General features: G+C 41.8%; 2 protein-coding genes across 2 annotated transcripts in view; one reads left to right on the forward strand and one right to left on the reverse strand.

Moving 5' to 3' along the window:
• Positions 1-13934, reverse strand: LOC124084846 (BRCA2 and CDKN1A-interacting protein-like). The gene is made up of 3 exons (XM_046432234.1): positions 13917-13934; positions 13655-13814; positions 1-851 (listed from the first exon to the last, which is right to left on the reverse strand). Exons 1-3 carry the CDS (start codon positions 13932-13934, stop codon positions 1-3), a joined length of 1029 nt encoding a protein of 342 aa, XP_046288190.1.
• Positions 13933-22947, forward strand: part of Figla (folliculogenesis specific bHLH transcription factor) — a 14229-nt gene continuing 5214 nt past the window's right edge. Inside the window, 4 exon segments of the mRNA XM_046432173.1 lie at positions 13933-14163; positions 16835-16987; positions 18758-18955; positions 18957-18983. Coding sequence (XP_046288129.1) covers positions 13933-14163; positions 16835-16987; positions 18758-18955; positions 18957-18983 — 609 coding nt within the window.

Here is a 22947-nt window from a genome sequence, read left to right on the forward strand (position 1 = left end):
TCAATGTCCATGAAAACTGGGCCAAATAGATAGGTGATATTTCAGTTTATCCATAATTTCACTCATCTTGCTTTCTGGAATTAACATCATAGTTTGCAAGGGCTTCATTGGTATATCATCAAAAGACCACCTGACTCCCAGGCAAGTGTCACTCTCCTCCTGCACTGAGTAGTTGAACTTCAGGACTGCCTTCTCACAGAAAAACTCTTCCTCTGCATTTACAAACATTAATTTATCCTTCTGGTTGCTCCTTCTCTCTTTGGAATCAGATTTTCTTGCTTCCACAAATGTCTTACTAATCAGAAGGTAGAAGGAGCTCTTCCCACATGGCTTATTAGTTTTGTGTGACTCTGCTAGTTCTTTCGGAAGCTGCTGGTGCATGGGCATTGCAACCTGAGGAGGGACATTAGTGAATCTTTCACTTAGGAGAAAGCCCACAGGCTTGGTGGTGTCATTTAAAAGCTTGTCCAGCTTTTCAACCATACGCTTTTCACAGTTCTTCTCACAGAAGCTTAGAACCAACTCTTTAATTTGGTCAGCACACTGGGTACCCTTTCTTTCAGTTAAATTTAAAAGGCTTATGAAACCAAAAATTTCATCTTCATCCACATCATCATCATCGCTGTCTTTGGAAACATTTGTTTGCTTGATCACACTTCCAATATGGTTCTGTTGGATTAAGAGATCTGTTAGTTCTGCAGTGTTCACAGGAGCCCTTAGGAAAAGCTGCTGCAGTAATTTCTTAATTCTGTCATGATCATTATCTGAGATGGAATAAGCTTCAAATTCAATATTCACTTCCTCAACAACGACCACATTGTCTTGGTCCTCTTCTTTGTCTTCTTCCTTGTCTTAATGGACGGGGTCTCTGGGAGGCCTCGGGGCTCCGCTCCCCATGGTCTGTCATTTGGCCCGGGACTTGGGTCTTCTTTTTCTTTTGATTAATTTTGCTAAGGGTTGATCAATCTTGTTATCTTTCAAAGAACCAAATCTTCATTTCATTGATCCTTTATATTGCTTTTTTGTTCTATATTTCATTGATTTGGGCTCTAATTTTAATTACTTCCTTCTTTTTATTGATTTTGGAAGGAGTTGTTTCTTGTTCTTCCAGGGTATTGAGATGCATCATTAGATTGTTTATTTGGGATATTTCTGATATTTCTTATGGAGGCACTCACAGTTAAAACTTTCCTCTTAGAATCACCTACATTGTGTTCCAGAGGTTCTGTTTGCTGTATCATCATTCTCATTTGATTCTAAGAACTTTTAAAACTTCTTCCCTGATTTCTTCTATCACCTATTCATCATTCAGTGGTGTATTATTCAATCTTCACATGTTTATATGGTTTCTGTAGGTTTTTTTGGTATTGATTTCTAATTTTATTCCATTATGATCTGATCAGATTCAAGGCATTATATCAACTTTTTGATATATGCTGAGTTTCTTTGTGGCTTAAAATGTGATCTACTTTGGAGAAATTTCCATGAGCTGCTGAGAAAAAAGTGTATTCTGCTTTTGTTAGATGAAATAATCTACAGATGTCTGTTAAGTTAATTTGATTTATAATATTTTTAGGCCTGAAGAATCTTGACTAAGTTTATGTCTGGATGACCTATCTATTGTTGAAAAAGTTGCATTGAAATCACCCAGTATTAGTGTACTGGTGTGTATTTGAGTTTTTAAGTGGTGTTGGTTTTATGAAATTAGGTATACCAATGTTTGAGGTAAATACTATTATTATATCTTCTTGTTGGATTGTTCCCTTTACCAGTATGAATTGCCCTTCTTTATCTCTTCTGATTAATTTTGGCTTGAGTTCTGCTTGGTCAGATATGTGAGCAGCTACTTCTGCTTGTTTTGGTGCTCCATTTTCATGATATATCAATTTCCATTCTTTCACTTTCAGCCTGTGCTATGAGTTGGGTCTTATTCTTTAATCCATTCTGTCAGTCTGCATCTTTTAACTGGACAGCTGAGACCATTTACATTTCATGTTATTATAGAGAGATGTTTATTAATTCCTTCCATTTCCACCTAGTGTTTAATTTGGTCCTGTTTCTCATTTGCTACTTTTCAAATAAGATTTGTCCATTTGTGTTCTCTGGGTTTTTTTTTTTTTTAGAGAGAGAGAGAGACAGAGAGAGAAAGAGAGAGAGAGAGAGAGAATTTTAATATTTATTTTTTAGTTTTCGGCGGACACAAAATCTTTGTTTGTATGTGGTGCTGAGGATCGAACCCGGGTCTCACGCACGCCAGGCAAGCGCGCTACCGCTTGAGCCACATCCCCAGCCCCTGGGGTTTGTTTTTGATTTCTTTTGTATGAAGAATTTTTAAAAGTATTTCTTAGTAGTCATTGGGTTTTTTTTTTTTTAGTTTCTGCTTATCTTGGAATATTTTTATTTCTTCTTAAATTCTGAAGGATAGTTTTGCTAGATACAGCAATCTTGATTGACAGTTATTTCTTTCAGGCCTTGAAGCACGTCATCCCTAGTTCTCTTGGATTTTGGAGTTTGTGCTGAGAAATTGGAAGGAGGAAAATAATTTAAAAACAAGTTTAAAAATAATTTAAAAACAAGTTAATAATAAGAGAGAAAGAGAACAAGAGAATTTGGCTTTTAGAGGGAGATGAAAGGAGAGAAAGAAAAACAAACAAAAGTAAAATAAAAAGGAATAAAGTAAAACCTTAACCCTCAAAAGACAAAGAAAAATGTTAAAATGAACAAAAAAAATTAAATATGTGTATATACAAAATTCAAAGTAGATCAAAGACTTAGGCACTAGAACACAGACCAAATATTTACCATCTTGGCTTAGGATCTGAGTTCCTTAACAAGGCTCCTAAAGCTTAAGAGGAAAAAAGATTCGTCATGAAAAATGAGAAAATCATCTCCACTGAAATGGTCAAAATTGTTGATGAGGATGAGGATTTATGGTCACTGCCTACGTCCAACTATCCTTCTTTCTGTTCCTTCTTGGGCTGGGCTGTGGAGGGGAAGAAAATGAGCAAGTGCAGGCTGGGGGATGTTAACCCCTTCCTCTTTTCATGCTGCAGAGTTCCAGTGTTTGGCTGGGGCTTAGCTCTAATCAGCCTTAGGGGCTTTGTTGGGTGCTACCTGTTCTGGAGAGATTAGATCAACACACCTTATGGCCAGGTAGCTTCTGCTGGGAGTCTGGAACCTCTTGAGAATCCTACTAGCCGGCCAGTGGGTCAACCCTTTACAGGTGTCATACATTCCACTCACTGCCCACAGTGTGGTCTTCCCAGGCTTAGTCTCTGAGAGTAATCATGCCCTCCTGTTCAGTTCCCTGACCCTCCTTAGCTGGTCACATGAGGCACCAGACTCTAACAGAAAGTGAATTGTTCGGCCTTCTATTTTTCTGACTTGAATCTCCCTGGGTACAATGGTGTCTGTGCCTGTTTCACTCACGTTCTGCCAGGTACACCCTGGGCCATGTGGTAGGCTCTTGCCAGGACAGTATGGCAGTGTTTGCTGTGATCTCCTGGCTTCTGCTGCAGCAAGTTGCAGCATGGCTGCCTCAAGATGGCCCCACTTCAGGTCTCTCCTTGCTTGGTGAGAAAAACATAGAACTTTTTGAACAGAACTTTTTGCTATGCAGCCTCTGGATCAGCTAAGTTCAGGCTGCTTTTCTGTTCTGTAGGGTTTTCTCTGTCATCTTTGTCCATTGTGTTTCTCTCTCTGTGTTACCCTCTCTCTGTGGTGAACCAGCACAGCTGCAGGTTTAGCTCCAATGGACTCTTTCTTGTTCTTTGTTCAATGCACCAGAATTTCTAAGTTTCTAAGAGACTTTGACTATCTATAATTGAATTTCATTGATCAATATTCTTGCTGCTTGAATTGGGAACCCAGAGCAACTGGAAATGGAGCCTTCCTCTGAAGGTAGCCATATTTAAACTCTCCAGTAGCTTTTTTTTTTTGGGGGGGGGGGCCGGTACTGGGGCTTGAACTCAGGAGCACTCGACCACACTGCGGGGGCATCCCCAGTCTATTTTGTATTTTACTTAGAGACAGGGTCTCACTGAGTTGCTTAGTGCCTCGCTTTTGCTGAGGCTGGCTTTGAACTTGTGATTCTCCTGCCTCAGCCTCCAGAACTGCTGGAATTACAGGCATGTGCCACCACACCTGGCTTCTCCAAGAGCTTTTATTTATATATTTCAAAGTTACTTTGATTAATGTCTAAAGATTCATAACCTTTAAATATATGTGAGGAATTTCACTTTATATCAAAGTTCATTCATTCAAAGAATATTTATTATGCCTCTACCATGTACCAAGCACTTTTCTAAGTTTTAGGGATGCAACATTGAACCAAAGGATAAAAATCCCAGTCCTCATGAAGCTAGCATGAAGAGGTAGTTCAGAAGGAATCCTGTGGAGCTAGAAACCTAGGGGCACAGACGTTCCACAGTAGAAAGTACCTGTTCATCATCAATCCAGTCAACCACAGCCTGTGGTCTGAAGATAATGGAGAGGAAGTGGGACAAGGGCAGGTTAACCTGAAGGACTCCTTCCTGCTAATATGCTAGGCTCACTTGTAATGCCTATGTTGGTTCCTTCTCTTCTCCAGAGTAGGTTCTGAAAGTTTCAATTTCCCAAGAGAGAGGCAGAAGAATGAAGTTCTCCATAGACTGGCTGGAGCCATCTGGGGAGACAGAGAAGTTAGGTTCTCAGTTGACTTGGGGGAAGTGGACAGCTTCTCACCCTGGAGTACCTGGAGCTATAACATCTTTAGTTTTTTCTCCGGCATGAAGGGAGCCCATCAAAAATCCAGAAGAAGTATCAACTGTAACATGCAAATATTTTAATTTTCCAAATTCTGGCAAGTGTGTGACGTCCATCTGCCAAATATGGTTAGGTATCAATCCTCTAGGATTGACTCCAAGATTAACTTGTGGTAAAAAGGTCACACAATTTTGACATTGTTTTATTATTTGTCTAGCTTGTTCCTTAGTTATTTTAAAACGCTTTTGTAAAGTATTAGCATTGACATGGAACTTTTTATGAAAATTTATAGCTTCTTCTAGTGTAGAGAAAATATGTATGTCATGTGTAGTTTTATCTGCTAAATCATTGCCCAAACTAAGGGCTCCAGGCAATCCTGTATGTGCCCTGATATGTCCTATAAAGAATGGATCTTTTCTGTCCCAGATTAGACTTTGTATAGTGGAAAGCAAAGAGAAAACAGTAGAAGAAGGGGAAATCCTACCAGCATCTTCAAGAGATACTATAGCATTAACTACATACTGACTATCAGAAAATAAATTAAATACAGAATCTTTAAACATCACAAAAGCTTGTAAAACTGCATTAAGCTCTACCTTTTGAGCTGATTGTTTGGGTACTAAAAATGTAAAAGTTTGATCAGGGGTAACGACTGCTGCTGTACCATTATTTGACCCATCAGTGAATATATTTGGAGCATTCATGATAGGTGTTTTTCTTGTCATTTTTGGAAAAATTACAGGATGCAATGACCAAAAAGACAATAAAGGATTAGATGGTAAGTGGTTATCAAATGAAACATTAGATTTGCACATGATTATTGCCCAAGTATTTAACTCATTAGCTAACTCATCAATTTGATTCATAGTATATGGAGTAATAATTTTATTGGGAGAAATTCCAAACACTCCCTTTGCTGCTTTTATTCCTTTGAGTATTAATTGTCCTACAGCCTCAGGATACCTAGTAAGAATAGTGTTAGGAGAATAAGATAAATGTATCCATAATAATGGACCTTCTTGCCAAAATACTCCTGTAGGAATATTTTTTGTTGGTAGTACAATAAATAATAAAGGCAAACTTATATCAATTCTATCCAAATGCATATTTTCCATATATGTTTCAATGATTTTTAATGCCTTTCTTGCTTCAGGCGTTAACATTCGGGGTGAATTTGGATCTGATGGACCTTTTAGGATATCAAATAAAGGTCCCAACTCTCCTGTTGGTATACCTAAATAAGGCCTTATCCAATTTATGTCTCCTAATAACTTTTGAAAGTCATTAAGTGATTTGAGTTGATCTACTCGTATTTGAATTTTTGGTGGACGGACCATGGTTGAGGATAATAGAACTCCTAAATAATTAATTGGAAAATTTAATTGTACTTTATCTATTGCTATCTCTAGATTATAATTTTTTAATAAGTTTGTAAGTGTGGCATAACATTCTAGCAATGTGTTTTTATCTTTGTGTGCTAATAATACATCATCCATATAGTGAAATATTTGTAGTTCAGGATTTTGATTTCTAAGTGGCTGGATTACTTTGTTAACATAAATTTGACACATAGTTGGGCTGTTAGCCATCCCTTGAGGGAGTACTTTCCATTCATATCTCTGATCAGGACCTTCATGATTCAGTGCAGGGATAGTAAATGCAAAACGTGGACTATCCTCAGGATGAATTGGAATTGAAAAAAAACAATCTTTAATATCTATAACTAAAACATACCAGGTTTTTGGCAAAGCAGACAATTGAGGAATCCCTGATTGAGCAGGTCCCATAATAACCATCTCATTATTAATGGCTCTTAAATCTTGCAATAATCTCCATTTACCAGATTTCTTTTTGATGACAAAAATGGGAGTATTATGGGGAGATACAGAAGGTTGTATATGTCCTTCTGCTAATTGTTGTTTGACCAGGTCATGGGCTGCTTGTATCTTTTCTTTAGTCAGGGGCCACTGAGGAACCCATACTGGTCTTTCTGATTTCCAAGTAATTTTTATTGTCTCAGTGGCCCTTTCTGAAAATCCAACCCATGTCTGTCTGTTCCTTGATCTATTTGTATTGGTGCTGCTATACCTTGTTCTTGTTTTTCTAATCTTTTTCCTTTCCTAAAACCTTGTCTAGTCATAATAGTGGGTGCATTTTGGTTGATGTTATTTGTTAATGTCAAACCTAATTGATCTAGGACATCTCGTCCCCATAAATTTATAGGAAGATGATCCAATACATATGGCTGTATAGTTCCTTCACATCCTTCAGGATCCTTCCAATCTAATACCATTGCACTTCTATGGGGATTAGTCGCCACTCCTAGGCCTCGAAGCGTTTGAGTGGCTTGTTGTAATGGCCAATGTTTTGGCCATTCTTGACGAGAGATGATGCTAAGGTCTGCACCTGTATCCAGTAGTCCATTAAATTCATGTCCTTGAATATTTAGTTTTAGCATGGGGCGAGAATCTAAATTTAAAGAAAGCATAGCCCAATCTACACCTGTGGAGCCTAATCCCTTGGAACCTCTTTCTACAGTACGACTGGAAAATTTATCATGTAGGCTGGGTATTATCAGTAACTGTGCTATTCTATCTCCTGGTGAAATTACTGATATACCCTTTGGAGAACTGGCTATAATTTTTATTTCACCTTCATAATCGGGATCAATTACCCCAGGACTTATCATAAGTCCTTTTAGAGTAGAAGAGCTGCGTCCCAATAATAAGCCTACTGTTCCTTTGGGAAGAGGTCCTTTCACCCCTGTGGGAATGATTTGAACTCCCATCTCTGGAGTTAGTACTGCTCTGGCGGAGGCGCAGATGTCCAACCCTGCGCTCCCTCTGGTTTGTCTGATGAGGGATCTGATGGACAATGTGTCCTGGGCACTACCCTGATGGGGTTGCTGGGTTCCTCCAGTGCTCCGTATATTTGTGGTTTTGGGCCCCGGAGCATTGGGCCCCCCTGTCCATTTTTTGGCAATGGAGCCCAATGCCTTTCTCCACGATATCGTGGATAAACACCTGGTCCTTGTTCGTTTTTTGATAATGGAGTACCCTCTATGGTGGTTTGAGAACGGCATTCATTAGCCCAATGTCTCCCTCTACGGCATCGTGGGCAAATACCTGGTATTCTACTCCTTTGATACCTAGTTTTGTTAAACCCTCCTCCAATGGGGCAATTCCTTTTAAAATGTCCTGTTTGTTCACAATTGTAGCATGTTCTTGGCCTGGCATCTAAAGCCTGTTTTACTGCAGCTGCCACAATTTGCCCTTGTTCATTAATGTCTCTGGCATCTAAAGCCTGTTTTACTGCAGCTGCCACGACTTGCTCTTGTTCATTAATGTCTCTACATAATTTAATATATGTGTTTAAATCTTCATGTTTCCATGGTCTAATGATATCTCTGCACCAACGATTCGCTTGCTCATAAGCCAGGTGTTTTAGTAATGGCATTGCTTGTTCTGTATTCCCAAAAACTCTGGTAGCTGTTTGAATAAGCCTATCTACAAATTCAGCATAAGGTTCATTAGCTCCTTGTATTACCTTAGATAATTGACCTTGTAAACCTCCATGTCCTTGTAAAGTCTTCCATGCCTTAATTGCATCTGCAGCAATTTGTGCGTATACGCCAGGATCATATGCAATTTGTTGCTGCTGATCCTCATAAGGTCCCTTTCCTAACAACATATCTAGATTTCTCTGAGGATAACCAGCTGCTGCATTTCGCCTAGCCGTCTCCTTGCAAAATTCCTCATTGGCAACCTTCCATAACAGGTATTGTCCTCCATTTAGCACAGCTTTACACATATTAGCCCAATCTGCTGGCGTCATGTTCAAGTTGTTAATGGATTCGACCAAGCTTACAGTGAAGGGTGCTTGAGGACCATAGGTTGTTACAGCCTCTTTTAGCTGCTTCACTGTTTTGAAATTTAAAACTTGGTAAAATCGCTGCCCTCCTGCCTCAAATACAGGGCATGTTAATATTTGAGACCTTGTCTCAGGATCCCAACTATCAACTGCGGGGGTTGGGGGCCTCCCAGCATATGGAGGTGGCGCTGTTGGTTGGACACTTACGCCCTCTGGTGATAGAAAGGTGTTAGTAGCAGTCTCCTGTAGAGGTGGTGCTGTTGGTTGGACACTTACACCCTCTGGTGATAGAAAGGTGTTAGTAGCAGTCTCCTGTTGTAACTTTCCCCCTGATGGCTTTTTCTGTTTTACACTTTCTTTCTCTGTCTGACTAGCTTGAGAGGCCTTCTCTTTTACTTGAATCTTTTCCTCTGTCTGACTAACTTGAGAGACCTTCTCTTTTACTTGAATCATTATGTCTTCTCCTTCCTCTACCATTGTCTGAACTGAAGGCTTTGGACTAAGCAAACAAGATACGAATGTCCACAATGGCAATGTGCCAACTGGCAGAGTCCCTGGGCTTTTCTTTTCTATTCTTTTTAAATCTTCACCATGATGGTTCCATTGTGATATATTCAACAACTCCTCCTTAAAAAGCCATGGGCTACATTTTTGTATTGTATCAACGTATGCCCTGACTGCTCTTGATTTTACTGGGATGCCTCCTTCCTCTAACAATTTACTTAACACTCTTTCAGTTTGTTTTTTACTAATTTCTGATCCCATATTTCTACTATAATACAACCCAACAAGATGACGCCAAACAAAACCGAGACAGAATGAAATAAAAAGGGAACAACAAAAAGTCATTATAGCCTTTCTATCCTCCTGACATGTGCATCCGTCCTTTCTCCCTATCTGTTCCTCAGACGTAAATAGTTTTTCCTCAGATGTGAGCGGTTTTTCTTCCGTCTCACTCATCTCCAGGGACAGGCAACTTAAAACAAAAGTGAAGCAAAATAAAAGAGGAATCTTAAAATGGCTACCCATCCTCTCGCCCTGCCCTCAGGGGCGAGCAGTTTCACTTACCCTCAGTCGCTCCCCGTGCGAGCCACCAAATGCCGCAGTCTGGCTGGGCACAATCAGGAGCCACTTGTCAAAAGAAACTAACTTTATTTTTAGAACCACACACGACAAACAAAATAGTCTCTCAGGAAAAACCCTCAGAGCCTCAACTGCCACCACCGGCTTTCCCCAAGCCTCTCTCTCCCCCACAAGCTTCTCTCCACCTCCCACAATCCTCCTGCTCTTGAGGCCGATTGGCTGGGTCACGTGGGCGGAGCCAAAAAAGTCCCCCAATGAGCAGCTCCGTGGTCTGAAAGGGCAGGGAAACAGTCCAATGAGCATCACCGCAGAGGAGCCAATCAGCTAGATGTTGCTGGGGCTGCTGTGAGCCAATCGTCAGCCGGCAGCTGGAAGTTTGCTGGCAGCTGGAAGTTTGCTGGGGCCCCTTCGGCTGTGGCTCTCAACAGGGGAAGTGGACAGCTTCTCACCCTGGAGTACCTGCCCACTCTGGCTCCACTATGGGAACTCCATAGAGCTGCTGCTCTGGGACATGGACTACTTTGGTGGAATTAGCAGGCTGTGACAATTGTCATTCCATGGGCTGTGCTGTTGACATTCCAGTGCCCCTATCTTCAGAGATTTTCTCTCTGGGTATGAGAACCCATACCTAATGGAAGGTAGGGTCCCACACATTTTGATTTAGGAAATGGCCTGACTCCAGCATAGGGAGAAGAAGCAATAAACATGACAGCTGTCCTGAAATGATCTCCCAGGCCTGGTTTTCTGAGGACAAGTGCCGGGTTTCTGTTCTCGTGACTAAAAGGTTCAGGGGTCACTCCAGTTAAACGGGGCTAACTAGGCTGCACGAAATAAGCACACAAGAGACACAAATACCTTTTTCCTTGGGGTTGCTGTGACAGCTCCTCTGACCTTAAGGGTTCGCAGGAAGAGAGAGAGTGAGAGTGTGCTCTGACCCCTTTTATTGAGAAGTTATTTAAATGAGGCAAGGGGTCAGGTTTCAGGGGGCTGAATATCTTCATTATGTCCACTGTCAGCAGTTTGACTGACACCTGGGTAGGCCACACCCAAGGCACTTCCATGGAAGATTCTATCCTAAACAGGGCAAGGGGTTATATTACAAAGGAACAGGTGAGCATAGCTTCACCCATGGGGCTGTAGCAAGACACACCCATGCATGAGACACCAACCCTCGCACCCAAGAAGGGCGCCACATTTCTGCAACGGAGTGCCTCAGCACCCAGCCGGGGAGTGTAACTCAGTCACATGTAAGGTTGGCCTCCCACAGACAAGGAGAAGTTTGTCAGTCAAGAGAATGAACACAATATAGAGGAAGATGCAGCAACATTTTGAGGATGAGGGAAGCCACTAGTTTATGAGTTTGGTCAGTAACTTTGATTATCTTCTACCAACGAATTCCCCATTCTTCCATGCTCTGAATTTTTACAGCAGTTACTGCCTAGATACCCAAGTTTGGGCTCATGTCTAACCCTCCTGAATGCCCGCACCATGCCTGCTGGAGGGACCTTCCCCTTCTGTAGTGTTCTCACTTATATGAATCAGTTATACATAGCTCTACCTTTGCCTCTAGTCATTTCTGCTGCAGTTTAAAGGCAACAAACTCTAGAAGTCCCAGCCCCAGTGGGAGTCATGGAGGAGCAAAGAGACCTGGATTACTCTTGGGAGATTTGAGGGCCCATGTGCTTTAGGAAAAAAAAAAGAAGCCTTCCATCTGGGACTCAAGAGGAAGGCTATACTAGCTTCCTTCTGCAGAACAAGGTCCCAGGCAGCAGGGTGTCCATAGCCTAGCTGTGTCTCTCAGCTCCTCCTACACCCCCAAAGTAGCGCACCCCGTTGCCTTTTGAACCTCTCCAAAGCCCTGCTTTTGTTGCAGTCTTCCTTCTTAGTTGTGACGAACCATTAGATTCTGGGACTGGAACCTGGGCTCTCTTCAATGTGGTCCTTATGCACCTTTCATCACATCTCTGAAATGGGGGAAACCAGAACTGAACCAAGCCCCTTACACATCCTCAACCAGCTCTTATTGCGACTTCTGCACTGGTGCTCGGATCACCCCTCTGCCTGGGTCACGGATCTGCACAACAGCATAGTTTCTAGACTTTTTATCAGGCTCACAAATCATAGCTATCACAATACGGGAAGAGTTAAGTGGGGCAGGGAGAGATTGGTACTTATAGATCTATTAATTTATTTTATTTTTTTTTAATTTTTTATTGTTGGTTGTTCAAAACATTACAAATTTCTTGACATATCATAGATGTATTATATCTGGGGTCTAATCTTGGCCTTGACCCTTTCTAGCTGAAAAAGTCAGCGTTTTGATCTTTATATTTCTGTGAAGTGACGACAGCTAGAGAACCGTGGGGACAAAGCATGAGGGGAGTGCCTCTGTGTCAGTTCCTCTTCTCTATTCTTTGTGGAGTCACACTTTCGACCCACTGTTAACCCTGCTGGTGGTGTGGTCAAGGCATTAACCCCAGCTCATACCTGGTGTTGGTGCAGCAAGTGGAGGCCCTCCAGGGAAAGGTGTAGGGGTACATTTAACTGCATTCTTTCTAACACTCGCTAAATGAATTAATATGTTTTCTTATTTTTAGATGAAAAAAAAATGTATCATTTGAAGTCTGAAAGAGGGGCGTTTTCTCTTTAAAAATGGTACCTGATGTCTTTTCGTCTGCCTCTAAAATACCTCATAAGACACAGAAAAAGAACAAAATTGACAACAGCAACAGAAACCAAGATGGACAGTAACTCAATTGTCAGAGAAATTTTATCAACTAGGTTTAAGACCCCTGGAGCTAGCCTGGATGTGAGCAAGCAATGAACAGATTCTGGTTGAGGGACAACCTACAGAATGAAAGCCCTCTGCTACTCAAACTGTCAACCTCAGCAAGCTAGGGTAGGACTGAAGAAATGTTCCAGAGTGAAGGAGAGTTAAGAGACACCATGACAAGGGCTGGGATTGTGGCTCAGCAGTAATAGCGCTCATCTAGCACGTGCAAGGCCCTGGGTTCGATCCTCAGCACCACATAAAAATAAATAAATAAAATAAAGGTATTGTGTCCAACTACTTCTAAAAAAATGTTGAGAGAGAGAGAGAGAGAGAGAGAGAGAGAGAGAAACACCATGACAAAATCAAACGTGCTCCTGGATTGGATCCTAACTAGACAGGAGAAAGGCATTGTAGAGATGGCTGGGGGAATTTGGACAGGTCTGTGGATTAGATGGTGGCAGTGTCAATGTTGACTTTTCCGGTTTGAATGACAATTGTTTTTGTGTAGAAGAGTGGCCTTGTTAAGGAGGAAATACCCACTGAGGTATTTAGGGGTGATGGGACTTGGCGCCTGGGGGAATTTGGACAGGTCTGTGGATTAGATGGTGGCAGTGTCAATGTTGACTTTTCCGGTTTGAATGACAATTGTTTTTGTGTAGAAGAGTGGCCTTGTTAAGGAGGAAATACCCACTGAGGTATTTAGGGGTGATGGGACTTGGCGCCTGCAACTTAACTACTTTAGAAAAACAACCCGTAGTCCTACCAAATCTTAGGCTGAGGCAGGAGTGTGGCTTGAGCCCAAGAGGTCAGGTCCACCAGCCAGGGTAGCATAGTGCGACAGTGTCTCAAAACAACAAACATTCAAATAGTTTGGGAAAAAATAATAAAAATGGGAATAGTCCTAAAAAGAAATGAGTTGGAACACGTGAAAAAAAAAAAGAGAGAGAGAGATAAACTCAGTGAAGGGAATACAGGAGTTCTTGGTTACTCTTTTCGAGATCACTTCTGCACCTTTTATTTCAAAATGAGTTTTTAAAATAGTGTGTGCATCCATCAAAATTTCTGTGTAAATGTTTATACGTGTGTATATAAGTACACATGTGCATAGTACATCCAGGAGCCAAGGTCTCAACTCAGACTAATTAAATTAACTAATTAAATTAATTGGGGGGATTGGTACCTCACCTGTGAATTTACCACTCCTTCCCTCAACTGCATCATGCAGTGCCTGCAAATTTGAGACCCCAGGTTGTAATCCAGCGCTCATGATAATCACCGACCGGTGGGGCTTGTTAAACTGGGGGGTTGCTGGCGCGTCTCGGGTGAGGGCAGCAGGCTTGCGGTTCTGCGGTCCGGAAAGCGCACAGGTGGTCTAGATTCCGCCCCCGCCCGGGCCTCGTGCGGCCTCAGGTGCGGCAGGGCAGGTGAAAGCCGGACGCCCGCTGACCGCCCCGCGCGCCGTCATGGACGCTGCACCCTCATCCCCTGAGTCGGGTCCCCTGTCGCCTGTCCTTCTGGGCGCACCTCAGGCCGAGGTGTTGGAAGACGTGCTGCGGGAACAGTTCGGGCCGCTGCCCCAGCTGGCTGCCATCTGCCGGCTGAAGCGGCTGCGCTCGGGCTGCTACTCGTCGACGGAGGACCTCCAGTTGGTGCTGGAGCGGCGGCGCGTGGCCAACGCCAAGGAGCGCGAGCGGGTGAGGGGTTCCCCAGGGCCGCTGGGCGCGGTCACCACGCGACCGGGTCCTGGGAGGGAGCTGACTTCCCGCAGAGGTACCCACCACCAAACATCAGCAGGATCCCCTGTGCGCCCCTTTGCCGTCGAAACGCAGGCCTAGAGGCGACTTGGACCTCCGGAGGCCCGACGTGGGTCCTTAGCTTGTCGGGAGAATAAGTGGCCTTGTTACTGGGCACCTGCGTCCGGCTGCTTCGTGCCTGGGTGTGGGATTGCTGCCCCATCTGCTGACTCTCTTGGACTTGTGCAGGGAGGTCCAGGAGAAGGGTAGAGGGGGACCCTGCCAACTTCAAAACTCTTTCCCCTTGGCAGGTGCTTTTAAAAAGTTCAGGGCTGCTGGACTTGAACTTCAGTCTCAAGCTGTGGCGTGCTTGGGCACAAAGGGGACCCCTACTTGTTTTCTTGACCGTGGCCTCTTAGCCTCGAGCAAATGCAGGGTGAGGGGGAGAAGGGGGCTTAATGGAAGTTGTTGTTCTTAATTTTTTTTTTTTTTTTTTTTTTAAGTAACGAAACACAGTGCCCCAGTGTGAGCCTAAATTCCTTCTCAACCCCGCAGAATGAAAAAAGCGACTTTCCTAGTCAGGGTGGGGACGCGGTTAATCCTGTGGGCCGTGGTTAGAGCGTCATCTGCTGGTATTTTTGGGGTATCTCTGACAAAACTTGGCCCCAAATGGTCAGGTCTGGTCTCTCTCTCTGTTCTGCCCTTTGTAATCTTTGGGCTTGGTTGCCATGGAGGTGAACCTATAAGGGGAAGGACGAGGGACATAAGAGCCAGAGAAGCGCTCATTTAGGCCTAGGGCTTGGAGGATAAGTTCTGTGGAGGGCAGGCCCTAAACACCCCAGCCAGGTCCTGTGAAATTAGCCTACTAGAAAGCTTTGTATGGGAAATAGTATGAGGAGGAAGGAGCAAGTCAGGGCAGAAGACTTAGGGAAGTTGGGGAAGTTGTTAAAAAAAAAAAAAGGGTAAGTATGATTTTTTTTTTTTTAACCAGAGACAAGATATTTTATACAAATTATCCTCTGATCTGATTTGATGGCCCTAAAATGAGATTATAATCCAACATTTTAAGTGAGCCTTTCCCACCAAGAAGGAGTTGCCTTCTGTAGAGAACTGGGCCTCATTTTATCCACTTGAAAGCTAATTACCTTTATTGTTCTTTATAATGATAAAATCAATATGCCCAGGGAATACAGAAATGACTGAAGAGGGACCGGCAATACTCATGACAGATGACCACCAGAACGTATTTGCATATGTCCCCGTCAGTCATTCATTTTTCCTAGTTGTATGTCATGTATATAATTTTACAAAATTGTGATTATTCAATATCTTATCATTGTAGGTCTTTTCACCTAACATCACTAAATGCATTTCCTTGTTTTCTTTTTGACTTTACAGTCAAAGGAATGGACCATAACCAATTCCATCTTCCATGGATAGGCTGTACGTTGTTTGTAACTTTTTACTGGTATAAGTCTGTGTGTATCTGATAATTGGTCTTGGAATAAAAATGCTAGAAGTGGAATTACTGGGACATAGGGCACATCGGATCTCATGACTTTTGATACAAGTTTCCCACTTGCTTTCAAGAAAGGTTTATATATTTTTTTTATCCCTGATGCAGAGTACAGGACTGCTTTCTTTTTCATGGTATTCCTGATCCAATTAACAAAACAAATGTTACAAGCTTGGTACATGAAAAATGGTATTTATAATTTATTGACCTTAAATCTTTTTATACATTTGCTGGTCATTGGATTCTCCTGTCAATTAGCCTGGTCTCTCATCTGTTTCACTTCAGGTTGGGACAACTCTCAATATATTGGTTTTGTGGAGTTGTAGGGGCCAGCTCTCCCAGAGCCTATGTCCTCTAGACAGACAAACATCAATGTTCCAGGCCTTCAGAGCTGAGGTATTAGACCTTGAGAATAGGGGAAGTAAAAGTGAGGAGTCTTTGAAGTGTGAGCAACATATGGACTTGTATCAGTAACTCACTGGGAAAGAGGTTGATAAGTTGAGGGCACAGTGATGAAAGAAAGATGTATGTACATTTTATTCAGCAACAATAGTGCTTATTGAAGACTAGGTATGAGATCTGGATGAGGAGGGCCTTTCTTTTTTTTTTTTTTCCATCATGGTTCTTATTCACCAAAAAGATATATAGTAGGTACTTTCTACTTTGCAGATGAACAGACTGAGTCCTAGTGATATGAAGTATCCACCTGCTCCAAAAGGCCAAGGATGGAGCTGGGTTTTTAAATCCTAGTGTAGTTGCTGCAGAGAGTTCAGCCCCTACTTTTATTGTTTCTGTTATAATGAAGTAGGTGCATTCTCAAAGGAAATGAAGCAAGGTCAGTGTGAACAACACACCTTCCAGCCCATCTGCCTGCAGAACTGAGTCGATTCTACTACCCCTGTCATCTGGCTGTTAAGTTCAGTGCACACAGAGATGTGACCCTTTGTGGGATGCCTGCCTTGATTCACCTCCCAGATGAGAGGGTGGTGGAATCAAGACCTCACAGCTCTCTTCTGTGGTTTGGGGGATGTCTGCATAAGTTAGTGTCTGTTGTCTTAGCATGTGTGAGGCCCTCAATTCAATACCCAGCATTGTCTGTACCTTTTTGTCTTCTAGATAAAAAATCTCAACCGTGGTTTTGCCAAACTGAAGGCACTTGTGCCATTTCTTCCCCAAAGCAGGAAGCCTAGCAAAGTTGATATCCTTAAAGGTGCATCTGAATACATACAAGTTCTCAGTGATGTTTTGGAAGGATCCAAAGACTTAGAGGTAAAGGTTTAAAAATTTAGAACATTGATAGTCACCATTTATTGAGCTCTTTCTGTATGCCAGGCACTGTGCCAAGTAATTTTTAGTCTTTAAAAAAATTTTTTTTAAATTGTAAATAGACACAGTACCTTTATTTTTCTGTGGTGCTAAGGATCAAACCCAGTGCCTCATATGTTCTAGGTGAGCACTCTCCCATTGAGCCACAACCCCAGCCCCTCCAGTTAATCTTTATAATAATCCTCAGAGCTACTTGTGATATTTGACAAAGGAGGAAATCAAAATTCATGTGAAGGCCACACAGCTAAGTAGTGTGAAGACTGGGATTTGAACCCAGATCTGGATGAGCTTTGCAGTCAAGTCTCTGGCCATCTATCTACTTCCCTTCTGTTACTGTCCAAGGCACTTAGATGCTAGTTGCTAAATCTTTAATAGGACCTCAACAGCTGGAACTTAGGAGGAGGCTTCCATGAAAGCACTTTGGGGTGGCAGTTTCCTATCAGCAGAACACTCATCAACAGAGATCCAGAAGGGGTTTTGCAGTTATTCAATGAGACAATCTAAATGAACCTGCTTTGTAACCTGTAAAGCATTGTAGTGTTGCTACCATTATCAGAGTGGCTTAGCTTAGAAGTGTCCATAGGCAGTGGGAGGTATAGGCTCGTTCATGGGTTTCATAGAGAGGCAAACAGTGAAGGCCTGAAAATGGATCCATGATCCCAGGGGAGATATGAAGAGACAGAAGGCCTTTGAGATGAGCTCCAAGTGACACCATTAGCAAGAGGAGATCATTAGGATTAAGTGACAGGGAGGTGGAGGAACAAGATGGGATCATCAAGTTGAGAAGGAGAGAATGATGGAAAACCAAAGGTAGAAAATCAGGATGCTGCTGAGACCAAGGAAGGCAAAGGAAGAACAGTAATTAGGTTTAGCATCTGAGAGATGGAAGAGGAGCAGGCTGGGAGTCAACTCATGGGAAGTCAGGTGGGCATTATCAGTGAATATCTGGGGTTCAAACAGGGAAGTGGAAAGCTTCAGGTCTATTCACCTTGACAGTATGAGAAAGGAAATAAAGATCAAAAGAATGGTAAGAAGAAAACTATCCGGTCAAGTGAAGGCATTTTCTAAGTAGCAGTGTGCTGGTGTTTAAGGACAGAAGAGGATACTAGAGAGAAGAGAAATGAACATTCTAGAACCTAGAACATTCTAGTAGAACATGTTATACTAGAACATTCTAGTAGAACTTTTTGTCCACTAGTCCTATTCAGTTGACTCCTAGGAAGCTATATTTTGCAATGGCAGGAATGGATTGTCCTATTGGCCAAATTAGATGGCATGGTCCTAGGGTTCAAATATGTGCAGGTGACTAATTGTGTAACAAGTGCTTTGTTCTGTGCAGTCATTATAAAATATAGGATTTATTTCATGCCACAATATTTCAAATGCACAACATTTTGAGTTTACAGAAGGAGAAAATACAGGCTACTAAGCAATACTTTCTCTCCATAACTGAAGCATTGCCCTTATGTAAAAAGTTTGAAATATATTTTATGTAGCCAATATAGCCCAGTTGATATATTTCATATAGCTCAGGGATGTAGCTCACTTGACAAAGTGCTTGCTTAGCATGTGTGAGGCCCTCAATTCAATACCCAGAATTGGAAAACCAAAAACTCAAAACCCCCCAAACCAACAAAAAAAAAAACACAAAAGTACAACCAAGAAAAGTCTGAATGTCATATTATACTGTTTGACAACTAATTTGGTTTCTAGAAACAAGAGCCAGAGGAGCAGAACTATAGCAACAATACTTGTGAATCACATGTTTCCTTGGCTAGAGAGCTATCAAGAAACGTTATCCGACATACCAGCTGTGCCATTGGCTTGAAGAGTGAAGAGGAAGGGCCCTGGGCAGATGGTGGCAGTGGTGAGCCAGCATACACTTGTTGCCCAGGTCTGACGCTGGCCACCAGAAATTACTTCAACGGCCAGGAGTCTGGTACAGTATTCCTTCTTAAATGGCTATATGGAAGTCAGAAACCTCCAAATGTATGTATACCTTGAAGTGTGTGGCATTTTCCATGCTCAAACTTGATTAAAACAAGATTTTTGTGAGAACATCTGGGTGGGGAGGAGGGGCTTCCTAGCCTGGAAGATTATGATGTTCCTAAATTAATTGGTTGTCAGCTCAAGGAAGGGAAAATTCCTCCAGAACCACCCAATACAAACCTAAGCTTATTTTTATTTTATTTATCTATTTTTTACATATATTTTTTTAGATATTGACGGACCCTATTTTATTCATTTATGTATATGCGGTGCTGAGAATCGAACCCGGTGCCTCACACATATGAGGCAAGCGTTCTATCACTGAGCAACAACTCCAGCCCCCTAAGCTTAGTTTTAAAATGGCCATATTTAATATAGCAGAAGGCTTTCTGGACTATGTGTTCTCCAGAACAAGTAGCTTGCCATATGTAAAGATACATGGCAATGCTATTTTAAGGTCGGGAGTCTGGTTGTAGGGGAACATGTTCTAAGTAATAGCAAAACCATTCACAGTTATTGCTCTTTGTTACTTTGTCAAACTAAAGTAATAGCTGAAGGTGGCTACATGCTTCTCCAAATTCAGAAGGAGGACTTTTGCCTCTCGCTCTATCCTTTTCTCTGTAACTAATGCTGTCAAAATGAGAAAGGCCTGTAGGAAACAAACCAATGAACTGTCACAAGCATGTTGTCACTGTAATATAAGGGACAGAGTCACCAATGATGGTTGTTGGGAGGTTAGAATAACAGTTGAATGTAGGCTTTGGAGGCAGACTGCTGAGGTTCAGACCCTGTGTTTGCCATCTGCTGGCTGTGTGACCTTGCCTGAGCTACTGAACTTTTCTCTGTGATCCTGTTTTCCCATCTGTAGAATGAAAGTAATGCTTGTACCTACCTTGCACGTAAAATAAGTGAGGTTCAAATGACATCATGTCAGTAAAGTGTTCAGCATGTCTCTGGTATGGGTTCACCTGGACAGATACCACATTTGCTTGACTTTCCACAAGTAATCAAGATTGATTGGTGAGCAACAATAAGCTACTGGCATCCCAGCTAGTTTGTGGCAAATGTTTGTAGCTCTGCTCTGACTGGAGAGCTTCGGTCTTCCTGTTCACTGGCTGGCCTTGGCTTCCATGTCTGATTTGATTACTGTACTCTAAGGATCCCATCTGAGTATGTGCTCAGCCTAGATTTTCATATTCTGACCACCTGAGATATGAACCTTCTCTTGCTGGTCAACATTTAGGAGACAATCTCTGTTGCTACTGCATGAGTGGACATGGATGACAGACCAAAAGAAGGTGAAGAAATCACCTGACCTGGATCAATACTGATTAAGTTAATACTAATCATGTTTCTGCAAGTGACAGTGTGAATATGTAGTGGATATCAAGGTGGGATCTGACTTGTATTTAATTCTCATTGTTCCTTCTTTGGTAGGTATCCTCATGTCATTCTCTATCTTCTTGCCAATCCCTTTTGGCCAGACTGGGGCAGAAGCTTCCATGGTAGCAGAACAGACCATAAATATATGTGCAATCCTTGTTTTCCAAGAGTAATAGATCCTGGGATAGCTGCTTATAGTTCATCACATAATGAACTTCTGTTCATTAACCAGTTCTCATGGAAGTTTGCTTCCAAAAAGGAAGGAGATAATTTTTAGTCTTTAGCCAGACAAGTTTGTTAATTAGAAGAGTATGCTGCTAATTCTTAGACTGAACAAAGAATGAATCGTGTATTTGACATTTTCATATACTGGATATATAACTTCTGTCAAGGTCACTTTCAAGTCCTGTTTGTAAAGTATGCCATTTTTGTGGGAGCATTCTAGGATTTTATCAGTTTGGTCAAGAATTTCTCATCCTTTGACATTCAAATCATTCATTTTGAAAACTGAAAAAAATTTGGAGCCAGGGCGTGGTGGCGCACATCTGTAACCCAGTGGCTCCGTAGGCCAATTCCAGGGATGGTTCACTCTCCAGTGCTAATAAAAAAGGAAATAATAATCAATTTACAGAAGGGTTACAAGTGTAGTACAAAGAACATTTTTCCTCACACATTTGAGGGTAAGTTGCCAGCCTGATGGTCTCTCACACCTGATTACTTCAGTGTGCATTTCCTACACATGGGACATTCTCCTAACACAACTACCCCAAATCAGGCAGCCAATGCCTTTGCACTCTTGCTGTATAAACCTCAGGCCCCATTCATGTTTCACTTATATCCTAGATAATGCCTTTTCTAAGAAAAAAGACCCAGAGGAGAATCATAAATTGTGTTTAGTTGTCTCTTTAGCTTCCTTTGGTCATGACCTTTCTGTGACTTTTATGATCTTGACGCTCTTGAAAGATTATGGGCCAGTTTTATGGTATGTTTGATATGTACTGTTTTCTCCTGATTAGATTAAGACATGTATCTGTGCCAGGAATCTCACAAGTCATGCTGTTTCTATTCATTGCATCCTACTGAGGCACATGTCTATTCTATTTCTAGTGACATTCCTTTTGATCACTTGCTTGAAGTGGTGACTGTCAGGCTCCTCCACTTGAAAGTCAGTCTTTTTCTTTCATAATTAATACGTATATTCTGAGGAGCTGCTTTGAAATTTCCTGTCCCATTACTCATCAAACATCCTATATTATTAAACTTTTAACTTTGAAGTAATTATAGATTCACAGTAAGTTGCAAAGGTAGTCCAGAGAAGTGTCATGCACTTTTAACCCAGTTATTCCCAATGACTGCATCTTATATTAACTATAGCATATCAAAACCAGAGGGTACATAGTTCTGTGTCATTTTATCACATGTAGATTTGTGTATCCACCAGCACAATCGCAATACAGAACTGTTTATCACCATGAAGATCTTTTTTGTGTTACCACTTTGTAGTCACACCTGCTGCCTGACTCTCTGTGCTTCTGAATCCCTGACAACCACCAATGTTTTCCATCTCTATAAGTTATTTCAAGAATGTTTTGAAAATTGAATCATACCATATTCTATCTTAAGAGACTTTGTTTTTAAATTTTTTTGAAAGGGACAATGCTCTTGACATCATTCAGGTTGTTGTATCAGTAGTTTGTGTTTCCTCTTCATTCCTGAGTATAGGCCATGCATCACATGGATGCACACCTGTACATTTTGTTTTTAATTTACTATTTTAATTTACTTTTTATGTTAGCATGGGTGCATAGTTTTCTGTTAAATTCAGTAGCTTATATGTCATTATTTTTTTTTTGCTCAAATTGTCCTTATTGTGGCCAGTGAAAGCCCCTTTCTGTTTGTTTTATCATCAGTATTCTTTGGTCGCTTCTTTTCTTGCAGAAGATGTTTTGAGCTCATGTTGTCCCACCCCCAGCCTGGAATGATGATTCCATTTATCCAAGGACATGCCTGTGTGTAACCCATCTGCTGCCATCTCCTCCCTGTATGGCTGGTCTCTTCAATCTTTTTTAGGATTTATCAGACTTCACAAGGGCCCTCTCTTTGGCTCTCATGTTCCACCTGGGCCATGCTTACCAAAGGCATGGGTGCTTCCTCTGGTGTTAATGCCAATTTACCCGCTTGGGCCCCAATACTTGCTTGGGGTCATCATGGCTTTTCCTACCTAACCCTGTCTCAACTATTGGCATTAGGACTGAATTGTTCAGACAGAAAAAGGGGGAAATTATGTTTCCTTTGAGGTGAGCATTTTTCTACATTATTTTCCCTTTTAACACATGTAACTCTGAGATTGTTATTTGCATGTGAGTTGAACAATTATCTACTGACTTTATATAAACTTGTACTTTACAATCAGAAACTAGGATGAGGTCAAGGATGCTATGCTCAGGCTAGCCTTTATTTGACAAAAGAATCCTTGTAAGGGTTCAGCCCATGTTACCCAAAGGGGTGACTACACAGGGTTTCAGAATCCT

This window comes from Marmota monax, unplaced genomic scaffold (assembly GCF_021218885.2).
Source record: "Marmota monax isolate L192 unplaced genomic scaffold, Marmota_monax_Labrador192_F-V1.1 WCK01_AAM20220418_F8-fsc00106, whole genome shotgun sequence".
NCBI classification, from domain to species: domain Eukaryota; kingdom Metazoa; phylum Chordata; class Mammalia; order Rodentia; family Sciuridae; genus Marmota; species Marmota monax.

Excerpts from the sequence above, each read along its gene's own strand:
- LOC124084846 (XM_046432234.1), bottom strand. Across the intron at positions 852-13,654 it reads AAGGAGTGGTAAATTCACAG|ACAAGGAAGAAGACAAAGAA; the intron begins GTGAGGTACCAA and ends CCGTCCATTAAG.